Here is a 25,157-nt window from a genome sequence, read left to right as displayed (position 1 = left end):
CCACCAGGGCTAGAAACATCTGTTTTTAAACCAAGCGCCAAGATGCTCGCGAAGGCCAGGACTCCGGGCGCTGGCGCTTTGAGAGAGACACCGAACCAGGGAGCCCCGCAATAAAAATCCCCAGCTTGGGCAACATTCACCTCCCCAGCTGCTCTCTGACCTCGCCAGACACTAACTGCACATTAAAACCCTGCACAGAGAGAAGGGCAGGGCAGGGGCACTGCATCCAGCAGCTGACACCAAATGGGAGACTAGGTGCCCACAAACCATGCCGTCCCAACCTGGGGCCCTCATTAGCAAGATAGCTGAGCCCTCCCCCCAAGGAGCATCTGTCCTGGCTCGCTCCGTCCGCTGAACTCAAGGGGCTCCTGTTCAGAGCATGAAAGGGGAAGCACCCCAGGGGTTCAGAATACTCACCCGCAGAGGAAGAGAGGCAGCCGGCAAATGGCCACTTTAGGGCTCCAGCAGCCTCTCTCTGCCAAATTTATAGACCCCGCCCCCCAGCAAGGCATGCTGGGAAAAGAAGTAGCTATAAGAAGGCAACCCTGCCCCAGCTGGGGGGAATGAGCCTGGAGCAGGCCTGGAAGGGCACTTTTCCAGCCTGCTGACAGCAGAGCATGGTTGGCCTTGTGGCTAAGGCACTAGCTGGGGGGTCAATTTTCAGCTCTGTCCCAGACTCCTTGTGTGACCTTGTCCATGCCACTGCGTCTTTCAGGGCCTGGGATCCCATCTGTAATTCTCACAGCCCACAGCTGGGTGTTGGGAGCATAAATTCATGAATGGTTATCAGCTGCTCTGACACCCCCTGGGCCGATGGGCTGAATGGCAGGAGACGGCTGGTGGTGAATGTATCAAAGGCAGCTGCTGTAACAATCTCTTCCCTTCCCCAATTTCTACCTCCCAACAGTGCTTCGACCCAGTGACAAAACACTCCAGGCTGGGGGCATCCAATTAAACACACAGATTTTTGCTTTAAAACGAAAGAAAACAAACCACAAACTGATTTAGGAATTAAATGGACAAAGAAGTGCTTCATTTTCAGTCAGACGCTGACATTTAAAATCAATAGATACAGTTTATTAAAAAAAATAGACATCACAACCAGTTCCCTACAAAATATCACACCAGTCTAGGAAATATTGACTACGACGTGCTGGCAGCATTACAAAATACAGGGTTCAGATGTTCTTCCCATGCTGGCCGGCTCTGTAAAACCGTAGCAGCTGTGGCTATTCTAAGACTGGCACCACGAGGCCTCGCATTGTCTCTTGGTGGGGCAGACAACTCCTGGCTATTGCTGGCTTGTCAGGAGCGTGAGCCTTCTCTGCTGGGTGACTCAGGAGTTACCTATGTATTATTCATCCCTGTGAAATGCAGCCACAGCGAAACTCAGTTGTCAGCTCAAAGAGAGACACTTCCGCAGACGGAGAGGGAGAGGGGGGGGCGCGGAATAACCTCTGGATCTTCGGTCCATGTTTAAACTCGGCTTGACTGCACAGATCTCAGCGGCTGGTGTGGGAGACAGGCCGTCATCCTCAGCTGGCTGCAACGGGCTAGTTACTGCAGCTTAACGTCTGGTGTGGCTTGTAAAACAAGGCTGAGCTCCAGCCGGTAAGATCCCAAGCACCAAGGGAGCGTGAGAGAGTTGATACAGGGCTGCGCGCCGCGCTAGTCTTTTAGGCCCTGGCTAGATTAGAGAAAAGGGGCTTTTCTTCCACTGAGCTCGCTCAGCTGGAGCTGGCTGAGTGAGCTGGAATGAAAACCCCTTTTCGCACCAGTGTAGACGGAGCTGAACGGCCACAGCTCAATTTTAGCAGCTCGCATTTCCTGACAGCTACAGAGGTCCAACCTGTATTGTATTATTCGGGGTGCCGCAGCGACCAGGTGCCCTAGTCGGGGGCCCCGTTCTGCGGGCAGCTGCACAAACACAGAGCGAAGCAAGGGTCCCTGCCCCACAGAGAGCTGACAGTCTGCAACCTCAGCCCAGAGACAACAGGCGAAAGCAGACCGGCGAGGACAAGGAAACAATGAGCAAACGTGGGTCAGCGTGACAGGCCCTGGGCTCGGCTCACCAGCTGCCCTACCTGCAGGGAGTGCTAAAATCAGGCTGGCGGCGTTCAGCTGTGCCCAGGGTGTGTGGGGCTTTCAATCCGCCCCCGCCAGCTCCATCGCACCAGTCCCTTTTTTTTCTAGCCTGGCCGCGGCCTTGAGCCCCCGTCCTGCGAGATGTTTGCACGCCAGCTGCAATTCTGCAGCCAACGCTGCTCCCTTCAGTGTGGCAGAAGCTCTGGTGCCGGCCACAGTCAGAGACAGGCTACTGGGCGAGGCAGACCCCGGGCCTGACCCAGTGCGGCCGTGCTCGTGGGGGTGTTAGCACGTGCTGAAGTCATTTGCAGACTCTGGGGACTTGTTTATTTCAAGGCTGTCCCTGGGAACATGCCCTCTGGGCACTGCATTTCTGGGTCACATCACGCTGGCATGCAGCTGGCCCCAGTGCTGGTTTCGTGACCGCCAACCCCCCTCCCAAGCGGGGCTTGTTCCCAGGCACTGTGGACTGCCTGGCCGGGCAGGCGGAGCAGGGGACCCCGATCCCACTGCTGGGGGCGCGCTGTGGCATGGCCATGATGTGACTCCCGCAAGGCCCCAGCAGGGAGGGTGGGGCTAAGTGCCCCATTTGCATACCGAGGACGGTGCCCTTTTTACACCCACTGACTCACGTGGGCGCTTGGCCTGGGCAAGGACTGCCTGGCCGGAGCTGTCTCCCAGTCCTGTCCGGGCTCAGCCAGGTTATTCTAGTTGGTGGAAGGAAGCATGTCCCCTATGGAGGCACATCAGGTGGCAGGGCGGCTCAGTGGCACATATGCTGGGGCCCAGGAGACCTGGGGCCTCTTCCCAGCTATGACTTCAGGCAAGTTGCCTTGTCTGTTTGGACTCTAAGGCCCAGCTCCTCAGAGACAACTGAGGTATGAAATCAATTTCAGTGAGAGGTAGGCACCCTCTGTGCTGAAGTTCTTTGGGGGCGGGACCTGCCTCTTCCTAGAGGCGTGTGCAGCACCTAGCACAATGGGCCCCTGAGCTGAGCTGGGACCTTGAGGTGGTACCATTAACACAAATCATCGTCCTAGGTGTGTCGGCCACACGCTCAGAGGACACAGAATGTGATCCACATTGGCAGAGAATTAACCTAGGTTAAGAGAAACCAGGTGATTTTGTGAGTCTCCAAAAAAAGAAAGAGACATGGCCAAGAGAGAACAATCTCAGCTCCATTGAGCTGTTACAGCCTGGGACAGACTGCTGGCAGACAGGACTCTGCCTTGCTCCTGGCTTTGCATCACCTTGGCACTCAGGAGGATGAGGGGGAATGACAACAGTAACGTAAGAGCCTGGCTAGCTGCCTTACCAGTGAGTACGGGCCCAATCCTGCAAACCTTTCCTGGGCGGGGATCCAGCACCAGGTTTACACAGCACAGAGTCCCCAGAACGGGGCGAAATCCAGGCTCTATTTAAGGCAAGGGCACCATCCCCGCTGAGGTCAATGGGGCCAGCTTTCCACCTACCCTGCTCGGTGGAAGGTCACTGGTGCACAGGCCTTGCACAAGGCCCTCCGCACGGGGCTGAATTTCACTGAGTTAGGGCGTGCAGGATGGGAACCAACCTGTGAGCGCGCTACAGAGAGGCTCACCGAGCAAATACACCATTTGATCCTATAAACCAGGAGGCTAATTTATATACACACCCCCATATTTACACATTAACATCTTCACACAGGTACACACCGAGGGGGCCGAGCTGCCGCAACTGTAGGCGTGTGCTTTACACTCCCTGCGATTGAATGAATGACTCGCATGCACAAACGGAAGCCCCGAGGGTGAACTCCTAGCCCCATGGAAGTCAAAGGGAGTTTTGCCAATGAGTCAGTGGGGCCAGGATTTCTCCTTAGGTCATTACAGGATGCAGCCCCGCCCACCGGAATGAAACCAGCGCGCAAACGTCTTTGCAGTTGGAGTTTCATTTCTTTTCTAAAAATCGTCCTCCTGCCCCGCTCGCCGAGATCGGTCGGGTTTCGGTTTGGAAATGGCACAAAGATAGAGAGATTCTGCTTTTTAAGTGAACGGACAAAACCAAAAGAGATCTGCTTTCAGTTCAGGTCTTTGGCATTCCTGCAGTGCTTTGCGGAGGGACTGGGAAGCCAGCTGGCCACACGCAGCATTTCTTCCCCCTCCAAAGGCTTCGGCTTTCTGCTTGCCGGGTTACCCTCTCATCTTGTCGTACTCGCTCACCATGCGTTTGATGTGGAACAGCTTGTTCCTCAGAGCTTTGCTCTCCATTTTCTTTGTCTGATAATCAGGAGTCTAAAGTGGCAGCAAGAAATGAGGGAGGAGGCATTAATAATGTCACAGGGAACATGTTCTCTCTGGCTGGCTCCTAAATGCATCTGTGCTCTGGAAGCCCTGACCACTGTGGGAGCTGGTCCAGCACGTGTTATGCACCGCCACCTAGTGGCTGGGCCACATAAGATAAGAGTCTCCCATTGCTACCAGCCAATGGAGTTATATTTTTAGCTCACGTGGTAGAAGCTGGTGGTTTTGGAGAGCAAATGTTAAGAATTCAGGGCCAGATTTTCAAGGGCTCAGTGCCCACAACGGAAACCAGATTGAACAAAATGCTCAGCACCCGGTGGACTGCTCATTTACCTGCTTAAATGAGGGCTGGTCCCTTTTGAAAATCTGGTGCTTAATGCTCCAGGTTCTGAGTTCAAGCCCCACGCGTTGAGTGTGATCCCAGCTCAGACCCCCTCGGTTCGCACGTGAACGGAGAGATTTTTACCCCTTGCTGCCAGTGCTGCAAATGCAACCTGGGATCCAAGAGGGAGAGGCCGGGTTTCTTCTTGCCTCCTGCACACTCCCCAGCCATAAAGATTTTGCCACTGGAACTAAAATTCCAGTTGTGATGTAGGAGCCACAGTGGAACCCAGCTCCCTCTCGCATCCCGGGGCTGACCCTGCAGGGCTCCAGGGAATAAGAAGAAGCAGGTCACACTTTTTTTTTTTTGCCAGGGAGTGCAGCAGGTCTGACCGATCCACACGGCAGGGAGCAGATCAGCTGAGTTCAGAAGGCCCCCCTAGCTGTGCTGCAGGCTGTAGGAAGGCCAGGCTGGCACTTGAAAGTGCCGTCCACTCGTTTCTGAAAGCAGGATGTGTTCCCCCTCCTGCTCAGCTCACTGAAGCATGCTGTATTTCAAGCTGCAGCGCAGAGCGTAATCTAACACCCACCAGCCAGCGCAGGGGCACCGCATGGGGCGGCAGGCCATTGTACGCCACGTCGTGAGTTTGGACCTGACCCAGGTACAGAGGGACCGGCAGCCTTTAACCAGCTGATGGCTCTGTGGCCACCTCAAGCGTGTGCATGTCCTGGGTGCCAGCTCTCCACATCAGAGAGCATAGCCCCCGGGTGAGTGTGGTTTACAGGCTCCCTTGGGGTCAGTCCCTGGAGGACGGGAGTTGTTACGATGCCTGCCTGTGACCTCCTTCCAGCCAGGGAGCTTTAGCTGCTCCCCCTGTTAGCTCTCGAGGTCCCCACTTCGCTCTCCCGTATGTCAGCCAGGAGGGGGGCTGTCACAGAAGCACATGCTGCATTTAGACTTTTCCTCCCAGCCCAGGCTAGGGAATGGGGGGGGCCCGATTCTGGGAGGTGCGTAGTGAGAACTGAGTGTGCACAGCAAGGCGCAGGATCAGGCCCGTAGACGGCTCTAACCTCCCATCCCTGGCTGGGCCCTTCAGCTGTAGGGCCGGTCACATGGCTGGCTACACATTGCCCCCGCCCTGGGACTCCAGCTCTGGGGTCTCAGTCCAGCACCTTCAATCACCCCAAGGCTGGGTCTACACGCACAGAACTGTCCTGCTCCACCTCAAGATGAGATCTGAAACCGATTCCATTAAAACTGGCGCAGCTTTGTGTGTGGACACCCTGAAACCGGTTTGAGCCTCGCTCCTGCGGTTTCGCTCAGGCAGGTAAATTGACAGGCGTTAAGCTAAACCGACAGGACCAGATTCAAACCGAGATCCACGCCTGCACACGGGCTAGCAGTGGTTTACGCACATCTGGGTTTGAAACCGATTTAAGTTAAGCTATTCCAGCATCTATGTGTAGACAAGTTCTAAGGCCGCCGAAGCAGAAAATGATGAATTGCTGAGCCCTGGTCTGAGGACCCTGACTATGGGATGCTGTTTGAATCCCTAGGGGAGATCAGACAGCCAGCCTGCCAGAAAATACACAGGTGCAAATGGCTAAAGACAAACTGGATTTTGGAGACTCACCCGTTTTAAATCCTTCAGCCGGTTGTATTCCTCGGCGACTCCCTGAAAGAGAAAAACCGGGAGGAGAGGGCCACGTTATCCGCATGGCGGATAATTACTCCAGGGCACAGGTGATGGCACCAGGCAGGAGCTGACACAGAAACCCTTTCAGGCTACTGCCTGGAGAGCCAGCCACGGTGCCGAAAACAAATCCTCCCGAGACAGCCCGTCACCGCATGCTGGTGGAATCAGGCTGGGCTGGGCCGGGGCATGGAACAAGGGAAGGAGAAGAAGAGACGTCTTCCAGCTCCCGCTGATGGGGCGAAATTCTCCGTCGGCATCAACAGGAACAAGGTGGGACCCTGAGCAAACTGCATGAGCATCTGTTATCAAATGAGACTTGCGTCCCCCTTGAGCGGGGCTCCAGCTTCACGCTGGGCCCTCTGAAGAGGGGTGAAGTAGCAGGAAGGGTGCCCTGTAGATAAGGCACTGGGCTGGGAATCAGGAGACCTCAGCTCAATTCCTGCCTCTGCCACCGAATCTCTCTGGTTCTCAGTTCCCTGGCTGTAAAATGGGGCCACAACCCCTCCTTTGTCTGTTTAGCTCTATGGGGCAGGGTCCGTCTCTGTGCAGCGCCAGGCACAGCCGGGCTGAACTCCGCTGGGCCCTCCGGTGCCAGCATGAGGCCGCTCCCATAAATCCATCTCCAGGTCGCTCCTAACCCCCTTGGGAAATGACCGCCCCGGGCCTGGCCCCGCTCTGACCTGGTACTGCGGGCTGTCCTCCGACAAGCCATCCAGCTGCTTGCTGAGCTGGTTCAGCTGGTCGTTGATGTCGTCCATCTCGGCGCACAGCAGCTTGTAGTGCTTGAGGTCGGTGTCGAACTCCTGCTTGTACTCCTGGCGAACGCCGTCTGAGCTAATCGGGGGGTACAAGCTGCCCGGCAGGCGGAGAGGGAGAGAGAGAGACTCAAACGGGGGGGACTTTGGTCCTGGTTTGCAGAGGGGCTGAGTCTCTGAAAACCAGAGTGCCTGAAGATTTGACCCCCCCCCATCACTGCAATTTCTTTCCGTGCAGCATTGTTCTTGCACGAGCGTCCCGGGAGCCGATGCAGCCTCCTGCAAGCGGCTACGGGAATTACAGGAGGGCCGGGCCACCGCCCGTCTGACGGGGAGGAAAGCAGGCGTCCCACAGACGCTGCAGCCGTGGCACAGAAGAACACAGGGACGGCCAGACCGTGCTCCATCTAGCCCAGTGTCCTGCCTTTGGACGGTGGCCAAGTCCAGGGGCTTCAGAGGGAGCGAACAGGCAATTGTCACGCGAGCCCTCCCCCGTCGTCCACTCCCAGCCTCTGGCACGACGACGTCACCGCACGAGGTCGCTGTCACCGCGATGACGTCACGGCGCATCAGAACGGCAGCGAAGCTGGCATGACCAACTCCCCTCCCCCGGCCCATGGAGCAGCCCCTCCCCGCAGGCCAAACGGGGCTGACTTGACCCCCACTCCTGGTCCAGCTGCATGGCCGGGGCACGCTCCCCCACGGGCCAGCCCCTCCCCTCCTCCTGTGGCCCAGCCCCCGTGGCCCGTGATGGTCAGAGCAGCTAGCCCCGCACGCTGGATTCCACAGCTGGTGCTGGACACCCCGCTGGGGGACGGCCAGGGAGAGCGAGCCCCTCACCTGCCCCACTCGTCCTGGTCCCGCTCGTCGCTGGACTCCATGGCCGTGGTGTAGTCCGTCTCGTACTGGGACTCGTCCAGCTCGGGGTTGCGCTTCCTTCTCCTCCCCCGCCGGGCGGCGGGCTTGCTGGCACCCTCCCTCCCCTTCTCCTCCAGGGTGCTGGTGCTGAAGGTCCTGGGGGGCTGATCGCTGGCCACACGGGCAGGAGAGCTGGGGGGGGGGGACACGTGGATCAGGCTAGAGCCGGGGTTCTCGGCCTGAGACCTCCCCAAACCGCGCTGCCACCCGGCTGGGAGCCCACGCCCGCATCTAGGAGGCTGTCACACCCTCCAAACGGGGGGCTGGCAACACTGCAAGGCGGCAGGTCGGAGTGAAACAGGGAACCCAGCCCCAGCCCCCCAAGCTGTGGGGCTGCCCCCCCCCACATGCACGGTTATCGGTCAGAGGGTCAGGACACCCCTTTCTAACGACAGCAGGGGAATAGCTCCCCATCACGCTCAGGGCCCCACCGGCCACGTGGGGAGCGACAATCCCTGCCCCAGAGAGCTCCCAGCCGGGCAGGCAGGATGGACACCGGAAGGATCCTTGTCCCCGGCCTGCAGACGGCTGGGAAGCGAGGCCCAGGGCGACGCAGGGGTGTGCGCAAGGTCCCACAGAGCTGGGCACTGAACCCAGCTCCCCAGCCCCAGCCCAGGGCTCTGGGTGCGAAGGGACCCCGGGTTCCCAGCGCTTGGCACAGAGGCACCTGCTGGGGTTGTAGGCCTGGGAAGCATAGTAGCCGTTCTCCTTGCGGGGGAAGCTGTAGGCGCTGGCCGGGGCGTTGACGGGGCTGGTCGGCCTCTCAGAGTAGGCCAGGGTGGCCATCTCGTCGTGGGCACTGGCGTCCTCCGCGACGTTCTTCACCTGAAAAGCAGCCAGAGGCACGTGGCTCGTTGCAACCCGTGGCCGGCCCGGCAGGGCCAGGCACAACGCCGGGGCCGCGCTCCGCCCTGCCGCCTTAACGAGAGCCCGGGTCACGCCTGACTTCGGGCGCCAATCCCCAGGGCAAAGGATGCCCAGAGCGGGGCCCGGACGTCAGGTTCTGCCTGGGCAGAGGGAGGGCAGGGGGCCGTGGGTCGGGATTCAGGGACGTTGGCTGAGCTGGGGGAGCAGGGTGAGGAGCTGTGGCAGAGCCGTGAGCCCAGCCAGCTCTATTCGGGCCTTATTACCATCACATAAAGACCCAACAGCAAAGAAAAACAAAGCAGGGGTGGCCGGCGATGGCCAATCCCCCTTCTGCCTGCAGGGCCCCACGGAGCTGGGATTGCAAGCACACGGCACCACCGCCCACAGCCTGGCTCCCTCCCTGCCTCCCGTGTGTGCGGCCCCCCCCAGCCCCGTATCACCGTGGGACGGGTCTCCCTAAGCTAAATCGGCACTCGGCAAACAAACTCCCCTGCCGTTTAAACAGCCACCTCCCTGCTGGCTGGGTGAGAGCCGGCTGGCACCACCCGGCCCCACCTTCTCCCAACCTGCTGGCCCAGGGGGATGGGTGAGCATGGGTGGATGATAAGTCCCTGGCACCAAGCAGTGGGGCTAAACTGTGTGGCCTTCCCCCCGTTCCGGGGCCCAGCTGACCTGGATTGCTCTGCCCCCACCTGCAGGAGCCAGCCCCCACAACCTGCCCTTGAAAACGCAGCAGAGGGGCTGCCGGCAGGCGACCCCTGCCGAAGGCTGGGAGCTGCAGGAGCAGAGCTAAGGCAATGTGAGGCTCCCTGGGAAGGGAAATGGCGAATGCTCCGTCCCTGGGAACAGGCACTTTGTGTGTGGGGGGAGAAGGTTGGAATTTCCCCTCCTGGACTCTCCTGCGCCAACGCCCCAAGAGACCGGCACTTTCCCAGGGGCGATTGCGTGCCTCACTCTCTCCCTTACAATAAATGACCGGGACTCGGCCATGTGTTGAGCAACTGCCCCTTCCCCAGACGTCTCTGGGGCCGACAAAGGGAGGATGTTCTGGCCTGGGCGGCTCCACCCTGAGCTGGGTTCCTGCAGAGCCGGTGCGGGAGACACTTGCACCAGAACTCAGGAAACACCTCCCAGGAGCGACCCACACAGTAAATAAACGGAGCCAGGAGGAATGTGGAAACACCCGGGGCTGGGAAACTGGTCAACTGGTCACCTCTAGGGCGGTTCGTTTCTTTCAGGCTTCGCTCTTTTGCTGATGGTGGGCTGCAGGGCTGGATTCTATCCATCTGTCTTACGTACATCTAGGACCCACAGTGCTGTAGGATCTGAGCACCTCACACTTGCTAACGTATTTATTTATCCTCATCCCCACCCTCCGTGAGTTAGGGAAATGCAATTCCTCCCGTTTCACAGATACCAACTCCCTCTTACGTAGCACTTGTCATTGGCTGATCTCCAAGCACTTTACAGAGCAGGTGGGGATTGCTTTCCCCGTTTTGCAGATGGTGAAACTGAGGCACAGAGAAGGGAAGTGACATGCCCCAGGTTACCCAGCAAGCCAGTGTCAGGGCCAATAACAGAACCCAGCTCTGCTGAGTCCCACTCCAGCACTGTACCCAATAGGTAACGCTGCCTCCTCTCCAGATAGGAACCTGAGGCCCAGAGAAACTAAGTGACTCACCCAAGGTCACACAGGAAGTCAGTGACAGAGAGGAGAACTGAATCCTAGTCTTCCCTGTCCCAGGCAAGTGCCCTAACCACTAGGCAATCCTTCCATGGTATTCACCTGGCCTTCCTCATGCTGGATACAATAGCCACCATGCCCACTGACAACAATACAATATCTTTTATGGGACAAGCTTCCGAGCCTCAGCAAGCTCTTCCTCAGGTTGGGAACCGGTAACGGGGTGTCACAGCTAAATACGAGGTGGGACAGATTGTTTAGCCTGCGGGATTGGCACACAGAGATAGATGGATCACATGCACCAGGTTTCATAAATGTCATGCCCGCGTCCCCCCATCCTTGGCTAGCTGCCCCCCTCCTCCAGGTAGATCTTTTCTAAATGCTTGCAATTCATTCCCTGATTAGATATTTGATGCACTCGTTAACCCCTTCCTCTCCTCTCAGCCCCCCCAGCCACCTGTGGGAGTCGTCTTTGCTCCATGCCGCAGGCTGCTGAATAATGCAGCCCGCTCCCTCACCTGCCCGCCGGAGCGTGACTGGCCTCTGCCTCTGGGCTAGAACCGTGCAGCTGCAGGGCCCCTGCAGCTTTCCTTCCAGCGGGAAGCGGGGCCCATCCCACTCCTTGACCTCAGGCCAAAGGCATTTCCTAGCGCTGGGCCCCTGCCCGAAAGGTGCTGGCTTTGTGACACCGCCGAGTGCGGGCAAAGAGGGCCGCAGCTGCTCCTGGAGGTTACGGAAATGGGGCGGGGAAGGGGGAGGAGGAATCTGTTTAGACTGAATCCTAAAAGGTCAGATGTTTTCCCCCTTCACCCTTCCTTCCTTCCTGGCTTGTTAGATGGAGCCTCTTGCCAGGCAGGGAAAGAAATTGTTGCTTGTCTGGGCCCTGGTGGAGTTTTGGAAAGCGCTTCGTTGGCTGGCTAAGAGAACGCCTCTCCCACCTTCCTTCCCACACCTGGAGGGGGGGATCCCCAAGGGGCCTGAGAGCTGATGGGGGGGGCGGGGGAAATCTCAGCTTTCCCCTGTAGAGCCTGGTCTGTCCACACTGCCAGCCCCGCTTGCATGGCTAGACAATACTCCCTGCCGGGAGCTATGAGTACAAGACCAGCAAGACAAGCTCCCTGACCTCCTCCAGCACTAACCCCTAGATGGTGGTCTCATTCCAGAGTCAGGAATAGAACCCACTGGTCCCGGTTCCCCGCCCTCCTCCAGCACTAACCCCTAGGCCACACTGCCTCAGACTAGGACAGTCATGTCCTTGAACCGTGGTCTCTCCTTGTCCTCGCGAGAGAAGTGGATGTGGCAGTTCACGCTCCTTTCGAAGGTCGCCCAGTTATCACACCCCAGCTCACTGAACACACGGCACAAAACGTCCTGACAACATTTTCCTCCGGCTGACTGCACGGGACTCAAGTGCAGGGATGCTGAGACAGCGCCTCCTTGCCTGCCTTCCTCGGTCCTGGGCAGGGAGAGGGTAACACACCCCACAGGGGATGTTGCCCCCAGCAGCGGCCTTTGCACATGATCCAGACGGGGCCACGCTGTCTGTCCTCTCGGTTTTTATTATGAATTTACAGCCCAGTTGCGCAGGGCCCTAAATTGCCTGAGCCCCGCCCTCCGCGGATCATAAAGGGTTCGATACAGCTGTTTCCCTTCCTGGCCCTGCCAGCTCATGCTCTCCACAGGCTACCTGGAGCCACTCCTCATCAGCGCGCCCTTCCTTCTAGTCTTACTCGCCACAGCTCCGGCCAGGAGCAGGGGATCAGCCGCTCGTTTGCTCTCTACGCCGGCCAGTGAGTCAAGTTCAAGGGCTTGGCCCTTCTCTCCAAGGTGCTCCACGGCCGCGGCCCATAGTATCTGTAAGAGTCTAAAGCTCTGGGATGGGGGCAGTGGTCAGCTCCGCTCCTCGGGCCCGGCGGAACTCTCTGCCACTAGGGTAAAGATTGTCTGGGCCGGGAACAGAGCGTCCTCGGGGGCCAATCCCAAATTGTGGGACAGACTCCCCCAGGAACCAGGGGCTGTCCCAAACCAACCCACACACTGGCTTCAAGTGCTGCTCCGCCCTGCCTTCTCCGACACAACCCCAGCACAGCACCAACAGCTAAAGGCAACAAAACCCTCCCTCTACACAAACAGCTCCCCGCCAGGGAGGGAACGGAGAACAAAGCACAGGTGCCAGATGCGAGTCACGTCACGGAGCACATGACCGGCAGGCGCTCGGACCCTGCGGTGGCGAGGGCAGGACAAGACCCCAAACAGGACCAAGGAGGGATGTGTCCTGCTAAGGATATGCCTTGTCCATGACCGCACACCGGGCCGGGCCCCCTGTGGTAATTTCCCCACGGCCTGGTCCGATGCAGAGACGGCTGGTTTTCTGCCTCATGCCATATGGCAGAGAGGACGCCAGCAGCCCCTCTGCTCTGGCCCAGCAGTGCCCTGGAGGGCTTGTCCGTCTGCGTTAGGCTTTTAGGCATCAGACGCTCACTCTGAGAGGCCGGGACGCACAGGGGCGGCGGAGGGAAGAGAGATGATTGCAATTATGGCCCTCGGGTGGTTTCAGCCTGGGCAGAGGCCCAACACAATGCCGAGGCTTTGCTACCCCCGTGGCTGGGAATCCCAGAATCCTTCGCTTCCTTGGCATGGGCGTCGCTGGGACGTACGCGGTGCCACGGTCTCCCACCAGCACTCTGCCCAGAGGTGACTTTCCAAGGCTTAATTGGGCCCAGTGCTTACACTACCGTGACATTTCCCCCGCAACAAGCTACCCTGCGTCCCCAGCCCATCCCCAAGCCTCCATGGCCCCACTGGCCCAGCCCCACTGCCAGCCCGACGTAACCTGGCGCCGAGCGACGGAGCGGAACGCGGTGTCTGTTTGAGACGTGCCAGGCGAAAACCTGCGTGGAAAGAGCTGCCCAGTTAATCATTGACGAGGCTGAAACCAAATCATATCATAAGCAAACATTTTTAGAGCACTAGGCGGACAAAGGGGAAGAGAACAGAAACCCTCCGTGTTGCTGGCTCCAGGCCTGCGGCCTATCTGATCCGATCCCGTTTTATTTATCTTTCGCTGCATAGCTTGGACCAGCCCTGCTCTCAACACCCTGTTACTCATATCTGAGCAACAAGGGGACACAATAGCAAATGGGAAAAACAAGGCGTTTCAAACACACTCCCCCCTCCACTAATGTATAAAATTAACCCATGGAACTCATTGCTGCATGATATTATTATTATTTATTTATATTCTGGTAGTAGGCCAGAGTCCCAGCCACGGCCCAGGATCCTGTTGTGCTAGGTGCTGTGCAAACACTGAACAAAAATCATAATAACTAGCTCTTATCTAGCACTTTTCACAACATGCAGCAGGGAGCTCACATGCACCCTGCCACATTCCCTAGCAGGCCACTGCAGAGTGCTGGAGCAACTGTGCTTTCTCTAGTCCATCTTTTGCTCCAGAACCTAACCTGTCCCTGACTTTTATGGTTGCCTCAGTCATCTTAGAAGGTGAAGCAGACGAATCCAGCCCCATCTGCACACAGCCTGAAAGAGCCATGGACCACGATGACGGGTTCACTCTGAAGCCTACGGCTGGTGATTTACATGGCAAAGTCGTTAACCATTTATAGATTCGTTCGTCCTGGGGCCAGACGGGGCCGTTGTGACCGTCTAGTCTGACCGTCCTGAATAACAGAGGCCAGAGAACTGCCCAAAATAATCCCTAGAGCCGATCTCCTAGAAAAACATCCCGTCTTGATTTTAAAATTGTCAGGGATGGAGAACCCACCGCGACCTTCGGTTAATAGTTCCAGCAGCTAATTACTCGCACCATTAAAATGTCACGCCTTCTTTCCCATCTCAATCTGTCTGGCTTCAGCATCCAGCCCCTGGACGACGTTAGACCTTTCCTTAGGGTGACCAGACATCCCAATGTCAGCGGGACCATCCCGATATTAGGGACTCTCTCTTACCTACGTAACTGAACCTCTCCCCTCCCCCTTCAAAAGTGTCCCACTTTTTCACGCTTGCTCTCTGGTCCCCCCACCTTCCTCTTCTGGCTGAAGAGCCCGTTATTAACTATTGGTTCCCCAGGTAGATTCTTATTGACGGTACTCACCCCTGCACCTTCCCTGTGCGGCGCTTTGTAAATGGCGCTCTGAGCCTTTCACTAAAGGCAGCTTTTCTAACCCTTTAATCATTCTTATGGCTCGTCTCTGAGCCCCTTCCAGTTTACCAACAGCCCCATTTCTCTGCTGCTGAAAGGAAGACTCAGGCTCCTGCGGTATCTCCGGCACCTAGACGCCATGGTGATGGGCTGGTGAGTAATGCCCCGATTTAACCAGAGCAGGCTGGAGCCTCGACGTGCCTGTCACTCATGCACCTGCAGCCTGCACCATGCTAAACTCACCCACTCCTCCACGTTGGGGCCCTCCTGGAAGGCAAGGGGCTTGTCCCAGTAGATATTGGGCTTCCCAAACTTCCAGATCTTGTGGCGCGTTTTGTGAGCGAAGAAGCAAATGACGCAGAGGAGAATGACAATGATGAACCCGCAGACAATGGCGATGGCCTAGAAGGGAGAAAAAAAAAACACGTTGGCCAGGGAGTCAAGGTAATTACCCCCCTGCCTCATCACAGCCATCAGCTTGGTTCAAACCCAGGACCGTCTCCACCGCAGCACTGAGCTCTACCACTCAAGCTAAAGGAAGAACTCCATTCGCTAGTAGCAGCAGTAGGTTGTTGTCCTCTATGTGGATTAGCTGCTAGAGGGAGATGAGACACACACACACCCTGCCAGCTCAGCTGGAGAAATCATTCCAGTCCACATGAAGGTGCCAAAGGGAAAAAAAATCAAATGAGAGGGAAAATAATTGTTACTTCAAACACAAAAGTTCCCCCACGGAGGAGAAAGTGAGCTGGATGAGTGGGATTGGGATTTAGGGGGAGGAAGAGCGGGAAAGGCAGCTTCTCAGGTTTGCAAGGGCTTTTGAGAATGGCTCCTTCAAGTGACAGAGGACGAACCCGGCGGCATTCAAAGGGGGAACGGTGGGATATCGTCTGTGCGTAACCCAAGCTGGCCCCAAATAGAACTGGCATCCCCAGCTGTCCGGGCACAAAGCAGAACCTCATGGGGGCTGCGGCTGCTGCTTCGCTCACTTGCCATCATCTTATCCTGCGCGGAGCTCAGCAAAACCATTGAGCCCACAAAGTTTTCTGGGATTTGATTCTCCCGGATTGGGCCCAGCTCAAGAACCAAAAATAAATGAGGTGATCCCCAAATCACTTTGCAAGCTAAATGGAGCCAGCGCCCTCATGTTTTGCAGATTGGGAAACTGAGGCACAGAGAGGCAATGCCTTTCTCAAGGGCTAAGGAAAAAGCCCAGGAGTGCGGACTCCCCCTCCATGCTGGAACAACCAACAGGTCTCGCCTGAGGCTGCATGGCTGAGAGCAGCAGGGATAGGGGCCGCTTACGCTCTGCGAGAGTTTTGCTCAAGGAGAAGGGGTGCAAAGCCTTGTGTTCTGGTCTGCGTATGTGTTCGCGAGAGGGAGATTCCCCAGATCGTCCCACAGTTGAAGAAATTAGAGATGGGGGGGAATGAGTTTAGGTCGCCTCTGGTCCATGCATCAGGCAGGTGCAACACTGCTCCTGCCTTGTCTTAAGGAGGGAGTCGACAGCAAAGTGCTCGGCTCCCCGTGACTCAGGATTGCAGGCGGACAGAACGCAGCAGGCCGGGCTAATCTTATCCTGGAGACGGGGGTGGTGGCGACAGCCCCACCCAGCCCGCTGCTTAAATCGCTGCAATTGTTTCAGTCCAGACCGAAACTGGCTTCACAGAGGCCTTTCGTGTTCATATTTTGCTGCCTCCCTATCCAACGTACAGCTTAGCACCTTTGACTCGCAGCTGGGGCCCAGCGAGCAGAGATCATGGTTTCCTGCCCGAACCGACCAAGCCAAGCCGCGTAACTGAGCATCGAATGAGGGAGAGTTTTAAAAAGCTGTTTTGCTCAGTGTTATGTCCTGGGGGCTAGAACTGGGCGAAGCAGGCAGGAGGGGTGGGCTTGTGGTTAAAGCGCTGGCCCTGGTTTATTTCTAAGGTGGAAGAGGCGCTTCTTAGCTTAGAAGAAGGATGGCCCAGCGATTAGGGCACTAACCTGGCACTTGGAAGACCTGGATTCAGTTCCCAGCTCTGCCACAGTGTCCCTGTGTGACCTTGGCCAAGTCATTTAGCTGCTCTGTGCCTCAGTTCCCCCTCTGTGCCAAGGTGATGACAGCTAGGCCTTGCCTCCCAGGTGTGTGTGAGGATAAATCCATCAAAGATTGGGAGGTGCTCAGAGACTACAGTAATGCAGGCCATATATGATAAATACAGACTCCCTCCTTGCATCTCTCTGGGCCTCAGTTTCCCCATTTGTAAAATGTGGCTAATGAACCTTCCTTTGTTATTCAGACTCTTTAGGGCAGGGCCTGTCTCTCACTGTGCATCTGTGCAGCGCCTGGCACAAAGGGGCCCTGACCTCAGCTGGGGCGTCTAGGTGCTACTGGGGTACCACTGGCCTAAGGTATGCCTGCAGTGCGCTCATCTGTCTTGGCAATCGAAGAAGCCCCAGAACCGCTCAAGGAGGGGAGAGGGGCGCAGAGCTCTGAGCGGGTCAGAACAGAGGGTTCGGAGAATCTCAGAAAATGGTGAGAGATGGAAAAGAACCATTAGATTGTCTAGTCCAGGGTTCCCCAAACTTTTCCAGAGTGGGTCCACAGCTTGATAGCGAGATATTGTGCACCATCTTCCCCTCCTGTTCCCCCATCTCCTGTCCCATACCTCACCTCCTGCCCTCTCCCCCATTCTCCCCTCCCTTTCATGATCCTATAACATCCCCTTGTCAACTAAAGCAATTGCTTGAATGGAAAAATAACCAGACTCTCTTCATTCCAGCTCCCTCTCCCATCAGCTCTGGCCCTCCCTCAGCTGCAGAAACCAGGCCGGATGAGTCAGCCCCCCCGGGCCACAGGCTGGTTTGCAAACCTCCAGGCTAGCCCATCCACCTGCCAGAGCAGGATTTTTCTTTGTCCAACTCTTTGGGTCTCTGCCATTCCCCTAGGAGATTGCTTCACAGCTTTGTCCACCTGGAAGCATCTCCTGCTATTCAGCCTGGGATTTCCTTGTCCTCAGCTCCATCCTACTAGCCTGGGTTATGCCCTGTGCACATGTAAGAGCAGCTGGTTACAGACTCCCCCTGGAATAGGTTATGGGGACACTGCTCACTAGGCATTGCTCTTAGCTGAGGCAAGCTGGAGAAGAGCACCAATAGCGAGTGGAAAAGGTAGAGCAAGTGAAATTGCAGCTCCGTACTGATGCAGTTACCACTGATACTTACAGAGGCATTGGAGAGAAAAAGGGTCTTAATGGGGAAAAAAAATCACAGACAAACTGGTTGGGAAATGGGCCACATTTTCAAGCCAGAATTCAAATTTTAAGAAAAAAAAAAAGGGTGGGGGGTGGATTTTCATGACAATTTTGACCAAAATTTCATCCTGTTTGTCAACCAGCTGTGACAGCAAGCAAGCGGCTGGGGAGATTTAAACTGCCATTTTGATCAACATGTCACAGAAACAAACACAGGCTAAATCTGCATGAACATTTTTCCTAAAACATTCATCCCATTTTTTTTTCTTTTTAGCAGCTCCCAGAGAAAGTCAATGGAAGACAAAGACCGAATGGAAGGTGAGAGAGAAAAGATGGAGAGAGAAAGTCGAGGGAAGAAAGAAGGAGAAAGGGAGAAAAGACGGAGGGCAAGTCGAGGGAAGAAAGCAAGCAGCACCCCATCTCACCTCCTGCGGGTCCACGGTGCAGTAGTGGTAGAGGTACTGGTTCAGGTAGGCCCCGCCGGAGGAGTACATCTGGTTGCACATGGTCAGCATGGGGCTGTAGGCGTAGCTGCCCGTCATTTGCGCCCGGGGATTGACGCCCATGATGTAGACGATGGAGGCGATGAGCATGACGAAGGCCAGGACGGCGCACACCACGATCACCGCCAGGTAGAACCGCCGGGAGCGGGAGCCGCTGGACTTGGTGAGGCTGGCCACGAAGAAGGCCAGCAGTGCGATGAAGCACAGCACCGACATGGCGATCATGAAGCCGCTGGCTGCCCGCGGGTTGGTCATCCCTCCGTAGTAGCCTCCGTAGCCCCCGTAGCCTCCGTAGCCCCCATAACCCCCGTAGCCTCCGTAACCCCCGTAGCCTCCGTAGCCCATCCCTCCTCCATAAGCGCCAGACCCGTAGTAGCTCCCCATCCCGCTCCCGTACAGCCCCCCGTAGCCGTAGCCGTACTCCCAGGCCAGGGTGGAGGCGACGCAGGCGAAGATGGTGATGCAGAGCAGGACGACCATGGCCGCCAGGATCCGCACCACGCCGGGCGGCGAGTTCCACTTGTAGAAATCCTGCGGCGCGTCCTCAGCGTAGAAGGAGCCCGGCTGGGGTGAGTGGATGTCGTAGCCATAGTCGCCGGGGGGGCCGTAGCCGGTGGGCGGGCTGTCGTAGGGCTTCTTGTACATGGCGGAGGAAGGAGCCGGCCCGGGGTGGGCGCTTGGAGAGCACAGCGATGGGCAGCCGGAGACCAGCCTAGGCACATAAACAAGATAGTCAAAGCAGTGGAGCCGGGAGATGGGACGAGCGCAGGGGCCTGGGTTCAAATCGTGGCTGGCTCTGCCACTGAGTCACTCTGTGGCCTTGAGCGAGTCACTTACAAACCTCCCGAGCAAAGGGCATTAGGGACGCACGTTTCCCTCTGCTGCCATCCAGCCTTGGGAGACAGCTGCAGAGCAGCCAGCCAGCTGGGGCAGAAGCAGCCAAAGCAGGGAGCTGTGAATATGCAGCGAACGTGCCCTGGTTCTGCCTGGACTTTTCTCTGCCCTGCGCTGTTTGCTCCAGTGCTCAGGGTCATTCCATATCCCCTCTGCCCCCTTCTCTTTGCATTTTGCTGATCCCCTCCCTACCTAACCCACCACCACCACCACCCCCCCAAAAAGAATCCTGCCATCAGCATGCCGTTTGCTGCCACCTCCTCGTTCACTCTGCGTGCGCGGTACAGCCCTTCGCCCTCGGGCTGGGCTTGTCGCACTGAGACCGGAAGCGCTTGTGGGCAGGGACTGTCTCCGACTCTGTATTTGTGCAATGCCTCGCACCCGACCGGCTCTCAGGCACGACCCTAATAACCACGAGTAACGACGAATCGATGGCGACTAGGGGCAGGAAATCCCTGCGTCCCCTTCTGTAAAATAGGGGTGGTTACGGGTCTGGACAGACATTGCAAGTGACCCTAAATGGCTCAGTCAAGCAGGTCAGTCAAAGGGCCCATTTACACTGCGCAAACCCAGCCGCAGAGAGTCTCAGAGCCCAGGTCTACAGACCCCGGTTCGTGTTACGGGGCTGAAAACAGTTCCCTCTTGGGCCCCACCGCCCGGCAATGGGGGGTGTCTTAACCCTTCACTCGCTGAAGCCAGGGTTTTGTGCATGTCCATGAAGGAACCAGGCAGCCTGTGGTGACGGGCGGAGCCTGCAAAGATGTGGCTGCCAGCTTCTCGCTGGCCAAAGGAGGAGTCACCCGGACCCCACGGTTAGTCCTTAGCAGCCCAGCTGATGGATCGCACTTTACCCCAGGTCAGAACCAGGGGGCTGGACCGTTGGCTTCGTCAGGTGAGGCTCCTGGGCTGCGTTTTGTCTGAAGCGTGTTCTCGCACCCAGAACGCTACACGGAGGGGACATGCTACCGAGGTGCTTTAGGGGAACTGTCCTAACGGGGCGTACGGAGCGAAGACAAGCGCCTCTTTAAATGGGGGTAAAGGTGGCATGTCTTGAATCTCAAGCAGCAAAATTCTTCAAGGTGACTTGTCACCTGACGTCAGGAGGGGCCCGGCCAGGCCAGGCCAGCCTGGTTGATCTGACGGTAGCTGTTATTATACGCATGGTTTTATTCAGCCGAGTGTCTAATAATTCTGCATGAGAAGAGCGGCGCTACACTCATCCTGCTACTGAATAGCACAGGATGAGCCCAGCGCTTCTTAGCGTCCGGGCGCTGCTTCCCCAGGCAGACCCAGCTGGTTTGCCGAGCAGACTGTTTCTTGACTTGATTTCCAGCGCTCCCTGGGGACGGTGTTCTTCGGCAGTCAGGGCAGGCCAGCGTGGCACCGTGCTACCCCCGCTTTGGGGCGTGATCCGCCCATTGCCCCTTCAGGGAGACGTGGAGCTGTTTGTGGGCCTCTGTGTGGTCCAGCTGGAAGCGGTTGGACCCTGTCTTTTTGGTACTACTAGGTTTAAGTCTCCATCTCTTACAACCGTGGCCGTCTCTTTCCTGGCAGCATTCAGGGTTTCTAGGTGACTGAAAGCCTGGGACTGCCGTGCCAGACAGATGTGGCCTGGCAGAGACGTTGGGAAGAGGATGAAAATTGCTAGAACTGAGCCCTGCGGTGAAGGTAACACACGGACCCGTCTGCTTTCCAGGGACCTCAGCTGCCACCATGGGCTTGGAACTTGTCATTTCCATAGAGCCCTTCGTTACTGCAGCCAAAACACACTGGAACCTACCGCAAACCTGGGTTTGTTTCCTGGGTTCCCAGCATGTCCATGTCTCTCTCAGACCATGCATCTGTCTCAGGGACTTTGTCCCCAAGTGGCACCATAAATAATAAGAATACCATGCACTTGTCATCAGGAGACCTCAAAGTGCTTCACACACCGGGTCAGGGGCATTGCCCCACTTTTACAGATGGGGAAACTGAGGCACGGAGCAGAGGAATACCTTACTCCAGGCCACCCAGCAAGTCAGTGGCAGAGCCAGGAATAGACCCCGTGGCCTGCGTCCCCAGCTGAGTCCTTGCTGCACAGCCCACGCTGCCTGCCACAGGCCAAGCGGGTGAGCGGGAGCTGGGGGTACTCAGTACAACCCGCCCCCGTCAAGAACAGGAAGGGTGACACCACCCCACCCCAGCTCTCCCTGGAGCCATTTCACTTGCTGCCACTTCCCAGCCCCTCCACAGACGTGCTCCCCTCTCCCGTATCCCGGAGCCCCCGCATCCTGTCCTCCCGGCAGAGGAGCTGTTCCCCCTGAAGCCAACGGGACTTCCTGGTCTGACACCCCAGAACCATCACCCTGATCGATTCCTCCTCCCAGTCCCAGCCAGCCTCCTCCCTGAACCCTCGGCCCCGCCTCGCCCCGGCCAAGGGGAGACCTGCCTCCCCCGCAGAGAACGGAAACCCCGTTAACTCCACTGGACTCATCTCCACACAACTAGCGAAGGCTCCAGGGGTCACACAGCCCCATGGCCCGGGCTGTACTCAGTCCTGGCCTCCGGGGGGGCCATTCCCACTGACTTTGGCCCTCAGCCCTGCAGCGGCTCTCCTCGTCGAACGTTAGGGCCCCCCAGTAGCGTGTGCTTTTAAAAGCACATAAATGACTTGGGAGCCTAAATCACCTTGGTGCCGTGAATTGAGACGGCCTCTTGATTTTCCGTGAGGCTGGGGCTCCTAAGTCACATGGGGTCTGGGTTAACTGGGGTGAGGAGCAGCCCCTGGGTTAGCCTAGCCCAGCTCACGGCAAAGCCCTACCCAGCTTACTGTGCCTGGCTGGTGCTGCGCTCAACCAGGTGTGCGGCGAGGCTGGCCGGGGACCCATCCTTGGGTCTTTGCCCTGCAAGAAGCTGAACTGCAGGGTTTTTTTTCCCCCAGCGGATTGTGGGAAGGCCCTGGAAGACTAGCAAGATGGTGTCTTCACCGCACCTGGGTGGGTTCCCAGCCAACGTGTAAACACTCACCTGTTAGCCTAAACTCGAGCTCTGAGGGTTTTGTGTGTGGGCAGGGGCTGGGTTAGGGTTACCTGAGCAAACGCTGCAATGAAGACAGATCCTTAGGCATGCTGACGATTTTTGCCCCCTTTGGACTAGCTCGTTTAGCAGCTGGCTGTGGTCTCAGTTACACCCGTGTAACTCTGGAATAACTCTGCCAATGCAGGCATGTTACACTGGTGTAAATCCTGGGAAATAAGTTCTGGCTGGAGCAAGAGACTATCTATCAATCCAGCCACCCAATGGCTTTTTTATTTAAAAAACCCACAAAATGTACTCACCTGAATTTACTCAAATTGCTGCAACGGGATTATGCAAAAGACTTAAAAAGCCACCAACAGATGAACCAAAGTAATTTTGTTCAGGCACTTTGGTAACAAAACGCAAAACCAGATTATATGTTTAAAAGCAAGATTATTTCTGCATGTTCCTACCCTGTGCTGACAGGGGCCATATAAGGACCTGAGCAGCCAGCTATGCCTTTCTATAGCGCTGAGCTACATTGAGTGAAATACGCCAATGCAAGGCAGACAATCGGTTTGTCCCCATGTAACCCCTACCCCAGCGCCGCGTTCTCTGCAACAACAATGCCGAGCGCTTCAGAGCCCTTTCCAAGTGTTGGTTAATAACTGTGCAGGTAATGGAGGTTCAGACACAGCAACGCTTTTGTAACAGAAGCCTTATTAAGAAGATAAAAGGCCCGATCTTGCAACTTCTGCACAAGTCATTTTCACCCCGTGGGGAGAGCTCTTGCGTACTCAGAGGTTACATTTATACAGCAATGGGGGAATTCAATGCATTTATATTTATAACTCCTCTGTGAGGCCGTGAAAGGTCATCATTGCTATGGAGAACAGAGGTGGCCAAGAGAAACTGAGCCACTTACACAAAGGGAGTCGTACGGTACGTCTGCACTGTGACAAAAGAGCCAGGGCATGGCTGGCCCGGGGCTATAAAACTGCAGTGTGGACGCCTGGATTCTGAGCCCCCACAACTGAGGCTCACTAACACACGGAAGAACTGGCTGCTAAGAACAGCTACACCAGGGATGAATTTGATGCACCGTAGTTAAAGGGATACGGCAAAGAAAGATGCAGGTTTACTTATTTCACCCACTACAGTTTGGAGAAGCCACATTTTAAATGCTCTTTTCTGCAGATGATACCCCAGCAGCTGCTGACCCCGCATTCCTGAGGCATACGCCCAAAACTCCCACTAGGTCGGTGCAGGCGCCGGTTCTCAATGCACAAATGTTACCAGGCCCAGGGGCTCCCTTCACAGCACAGAAATGGGATGAAGGGGCGAGCGCAGGCCACTTTTAAAAAAGGGCCTTTTTAATTTGCTACAGGCTCAGATCCGAAGAATCCTAGCCATCGCTCTTTGCAATGACCCCCACACAGGAGGGGGAGAGAACTCAAGGAAAGGACAGGGCTTGAAAACAAACCTCCTAGTAACCCTTCTAAGCCTCACCTTGGATTTTTGGATCTCGAGGAACACACAGGGTCAAGGATCCCCGCTGAATTCAGCCTTCCTGGACCACTGGATGGGAAAGTTCAGCTGCAGCCTCCACTCCGGTTGCAACAGTTTCTGCCAACGCTGCCACCTCTCTTATTTCACCTGATTAATGCGTCTCGGTTTTCCCAGGGCTGCAGCTGTCCTGGGGAGCACAGAGCAGCTCAGTGCAGGGCAGGGTTTGCTTGCTACACTCCCCTCGTGGGCCTGGACCTGCCTGTCCCAGCACTAGCCAACGGTGTGATCCCCTCACACGCAGGCATGTGCTTTAGTCATTCCTTTTAAAAAAAAAAAACCCAAATGTTTTTCTTTCCCTAGGAGAAACTGCGATAAGGTTGGTGCTGTGTTCTCTCTGCCAAGCCTCCTTTCTTTGGCCAGGCTTCAAGTTTCAAAGACAACAAAAGCTCCCAGTGCTTCTAAAAGCTGCAGTTCCAGTCTGATCCCAGACCCCCGAAAGAATTTCCAGCTGCCGGTGAAGGTGACTCCGACACCTCACCCCTTTCAGCAAAGGTTTTGCAATGCCACCTTAGTTTCCTGCCTCTTTTCTGAACAGGATTCTTTGGATTGCACAAGATTTTTTGTTTAAAAATCTCTCACTTTCAGTCACTAAAACCATCTAAGCTCCTTTTCATTTCCTTCCTCGCTTTGTTACGCTAGAAATAAATCCAGCAGCCCCCATCAAAACCCCTTAACAACAAAGAGAGACTTCGTTTTGGATGGAAGCGACTGGTAAACATTGAAGTTGCTCTGCATGAAAAGCCAGCTCTGGGAATTAGATCTGTGTGAACACAGCCGTCCAGCCGCACGGTGAGAATTTGTCTAGGCCAGATCCTCAGCTCTGTCGAAGTCCACCGGGCGAGACCCTCAGTTACCATTGCTCCTTTGAGGTCCATGGGGCCAGACCCATAGCTGGCTTCGGGGATATTGACCTCAGCTGGAATCTGGCCCTTTAAATTGATCAGCTTCAGGTGAGGCTGAAACGTACTGAAGCAAAACTGACAGTGCCGCTCTCCCCCACGAATCGATCCATGCGTTGCCTTACCTTGGTTTGCTGTTGCTTTTATTATTGGTAAACGCGCAGCTAATCAGCCTTGTGTTCCCTGGAGATGGGTCCCCTGACTCAGGGCTCCGTTCCTGAAATCACTGCTCCCAGAAGGGGTTGGGCCGGGGTCCCTTTAAGAGCAGCTAGCTGGGTCCCCTCTGTTTTCCTCCCC

General features: G+C 56.3%; 1 protein-coding gene across 4 annotated transcripts; it reads right to left on the bottom strand.

Annotated features, from left to right (window-relative positions):
• Positions 1-849: 849 nt before the first annotated feature.
• LOC137160925 (occludin-like) lies at positions 850-25,157 on the bottom strand. 4 transcript variants are annotated; one of them, XM_067559923.1, is made up of 9 exons: positions 24,986-25,157; positions 23,902-24,088; positions 18,424-19,213; positions 15,006-15,164; positions 8,720-8,877; positions 7,975-8,184; positions 7,060-7,231; positions 6,317-6,358; positions 850-4,352 (listed from the first exon to the last, which is right to left on the bottom strand). In XM_067559923.1, the coding sequence occupies exons 3-9, from the start codon at positions 19,144-19,146 to the stop codon at positions 4,251-4,253; spliced, it is 1,566 nt and encodes a 521-aa protein (XP_067416024.1). In that variant the 5' UTR covers positions 19,147-19,213; positions 23,902-24,088; positions 24,986-25,157; the 3' UTR covers positions 850-4,250. The 4 variants fall into 4 exon arrangements, with proteins under 4 accessions (XP_067416024.1, XP_067416028.1, XP_067416029.1 ...); XM_067559927.1 differs by having other exon boundaries at positions 23,902-24,083; XM_067559928.1 differs by lacking the exon at positions 23,902-24,088.

Source organism: Emydura macquarii, unplaced genomic scaffold, assembly GCF_026122565.2.
Source record: "Emydura macquarii macquarii isolate MOO-44397 ecotype Brisbane River unplaced genomic scaffold, CSIRO-AGI_Emac_v2 contig_306, whole genome shotgun sequence".
In the NCBI taxonomy this organism is placed as follows: Eukaryota; Metazoa; Chordata; order Testudines; family Chelidae; genus Emydura; species Emydura macquarii.
This window is presented reverse-complemented; position numbering and strand designations above follow the sequence as displayed.

Excerpts from the sequence above, each read along its gene's own strand:
- LOC137160925 (XM_067559923.1), bottom strand. The coding sequence starts at position 19,146 with ATGTACAAGAAGCCCTACGACAGCCCGCCCACCGGCTACGGCCCCCCC. Across the intron at positions 8,185-8,719 it reads CAGGCCTACAACCCCAGCAG|CTCTCCTGCCCGTGTGGCCA; the intron begins GTGCCTCTGTGC and ends CCCCCCCCCCAG. Across the intron at positions 6,359-7,059 it reads AGGACAGCCCGCAGTACCAG|GGAGTCGCCGAGGAATACAA; the intron begins GTCAGAGCGGGG and ends TTTCTCTTTCAG.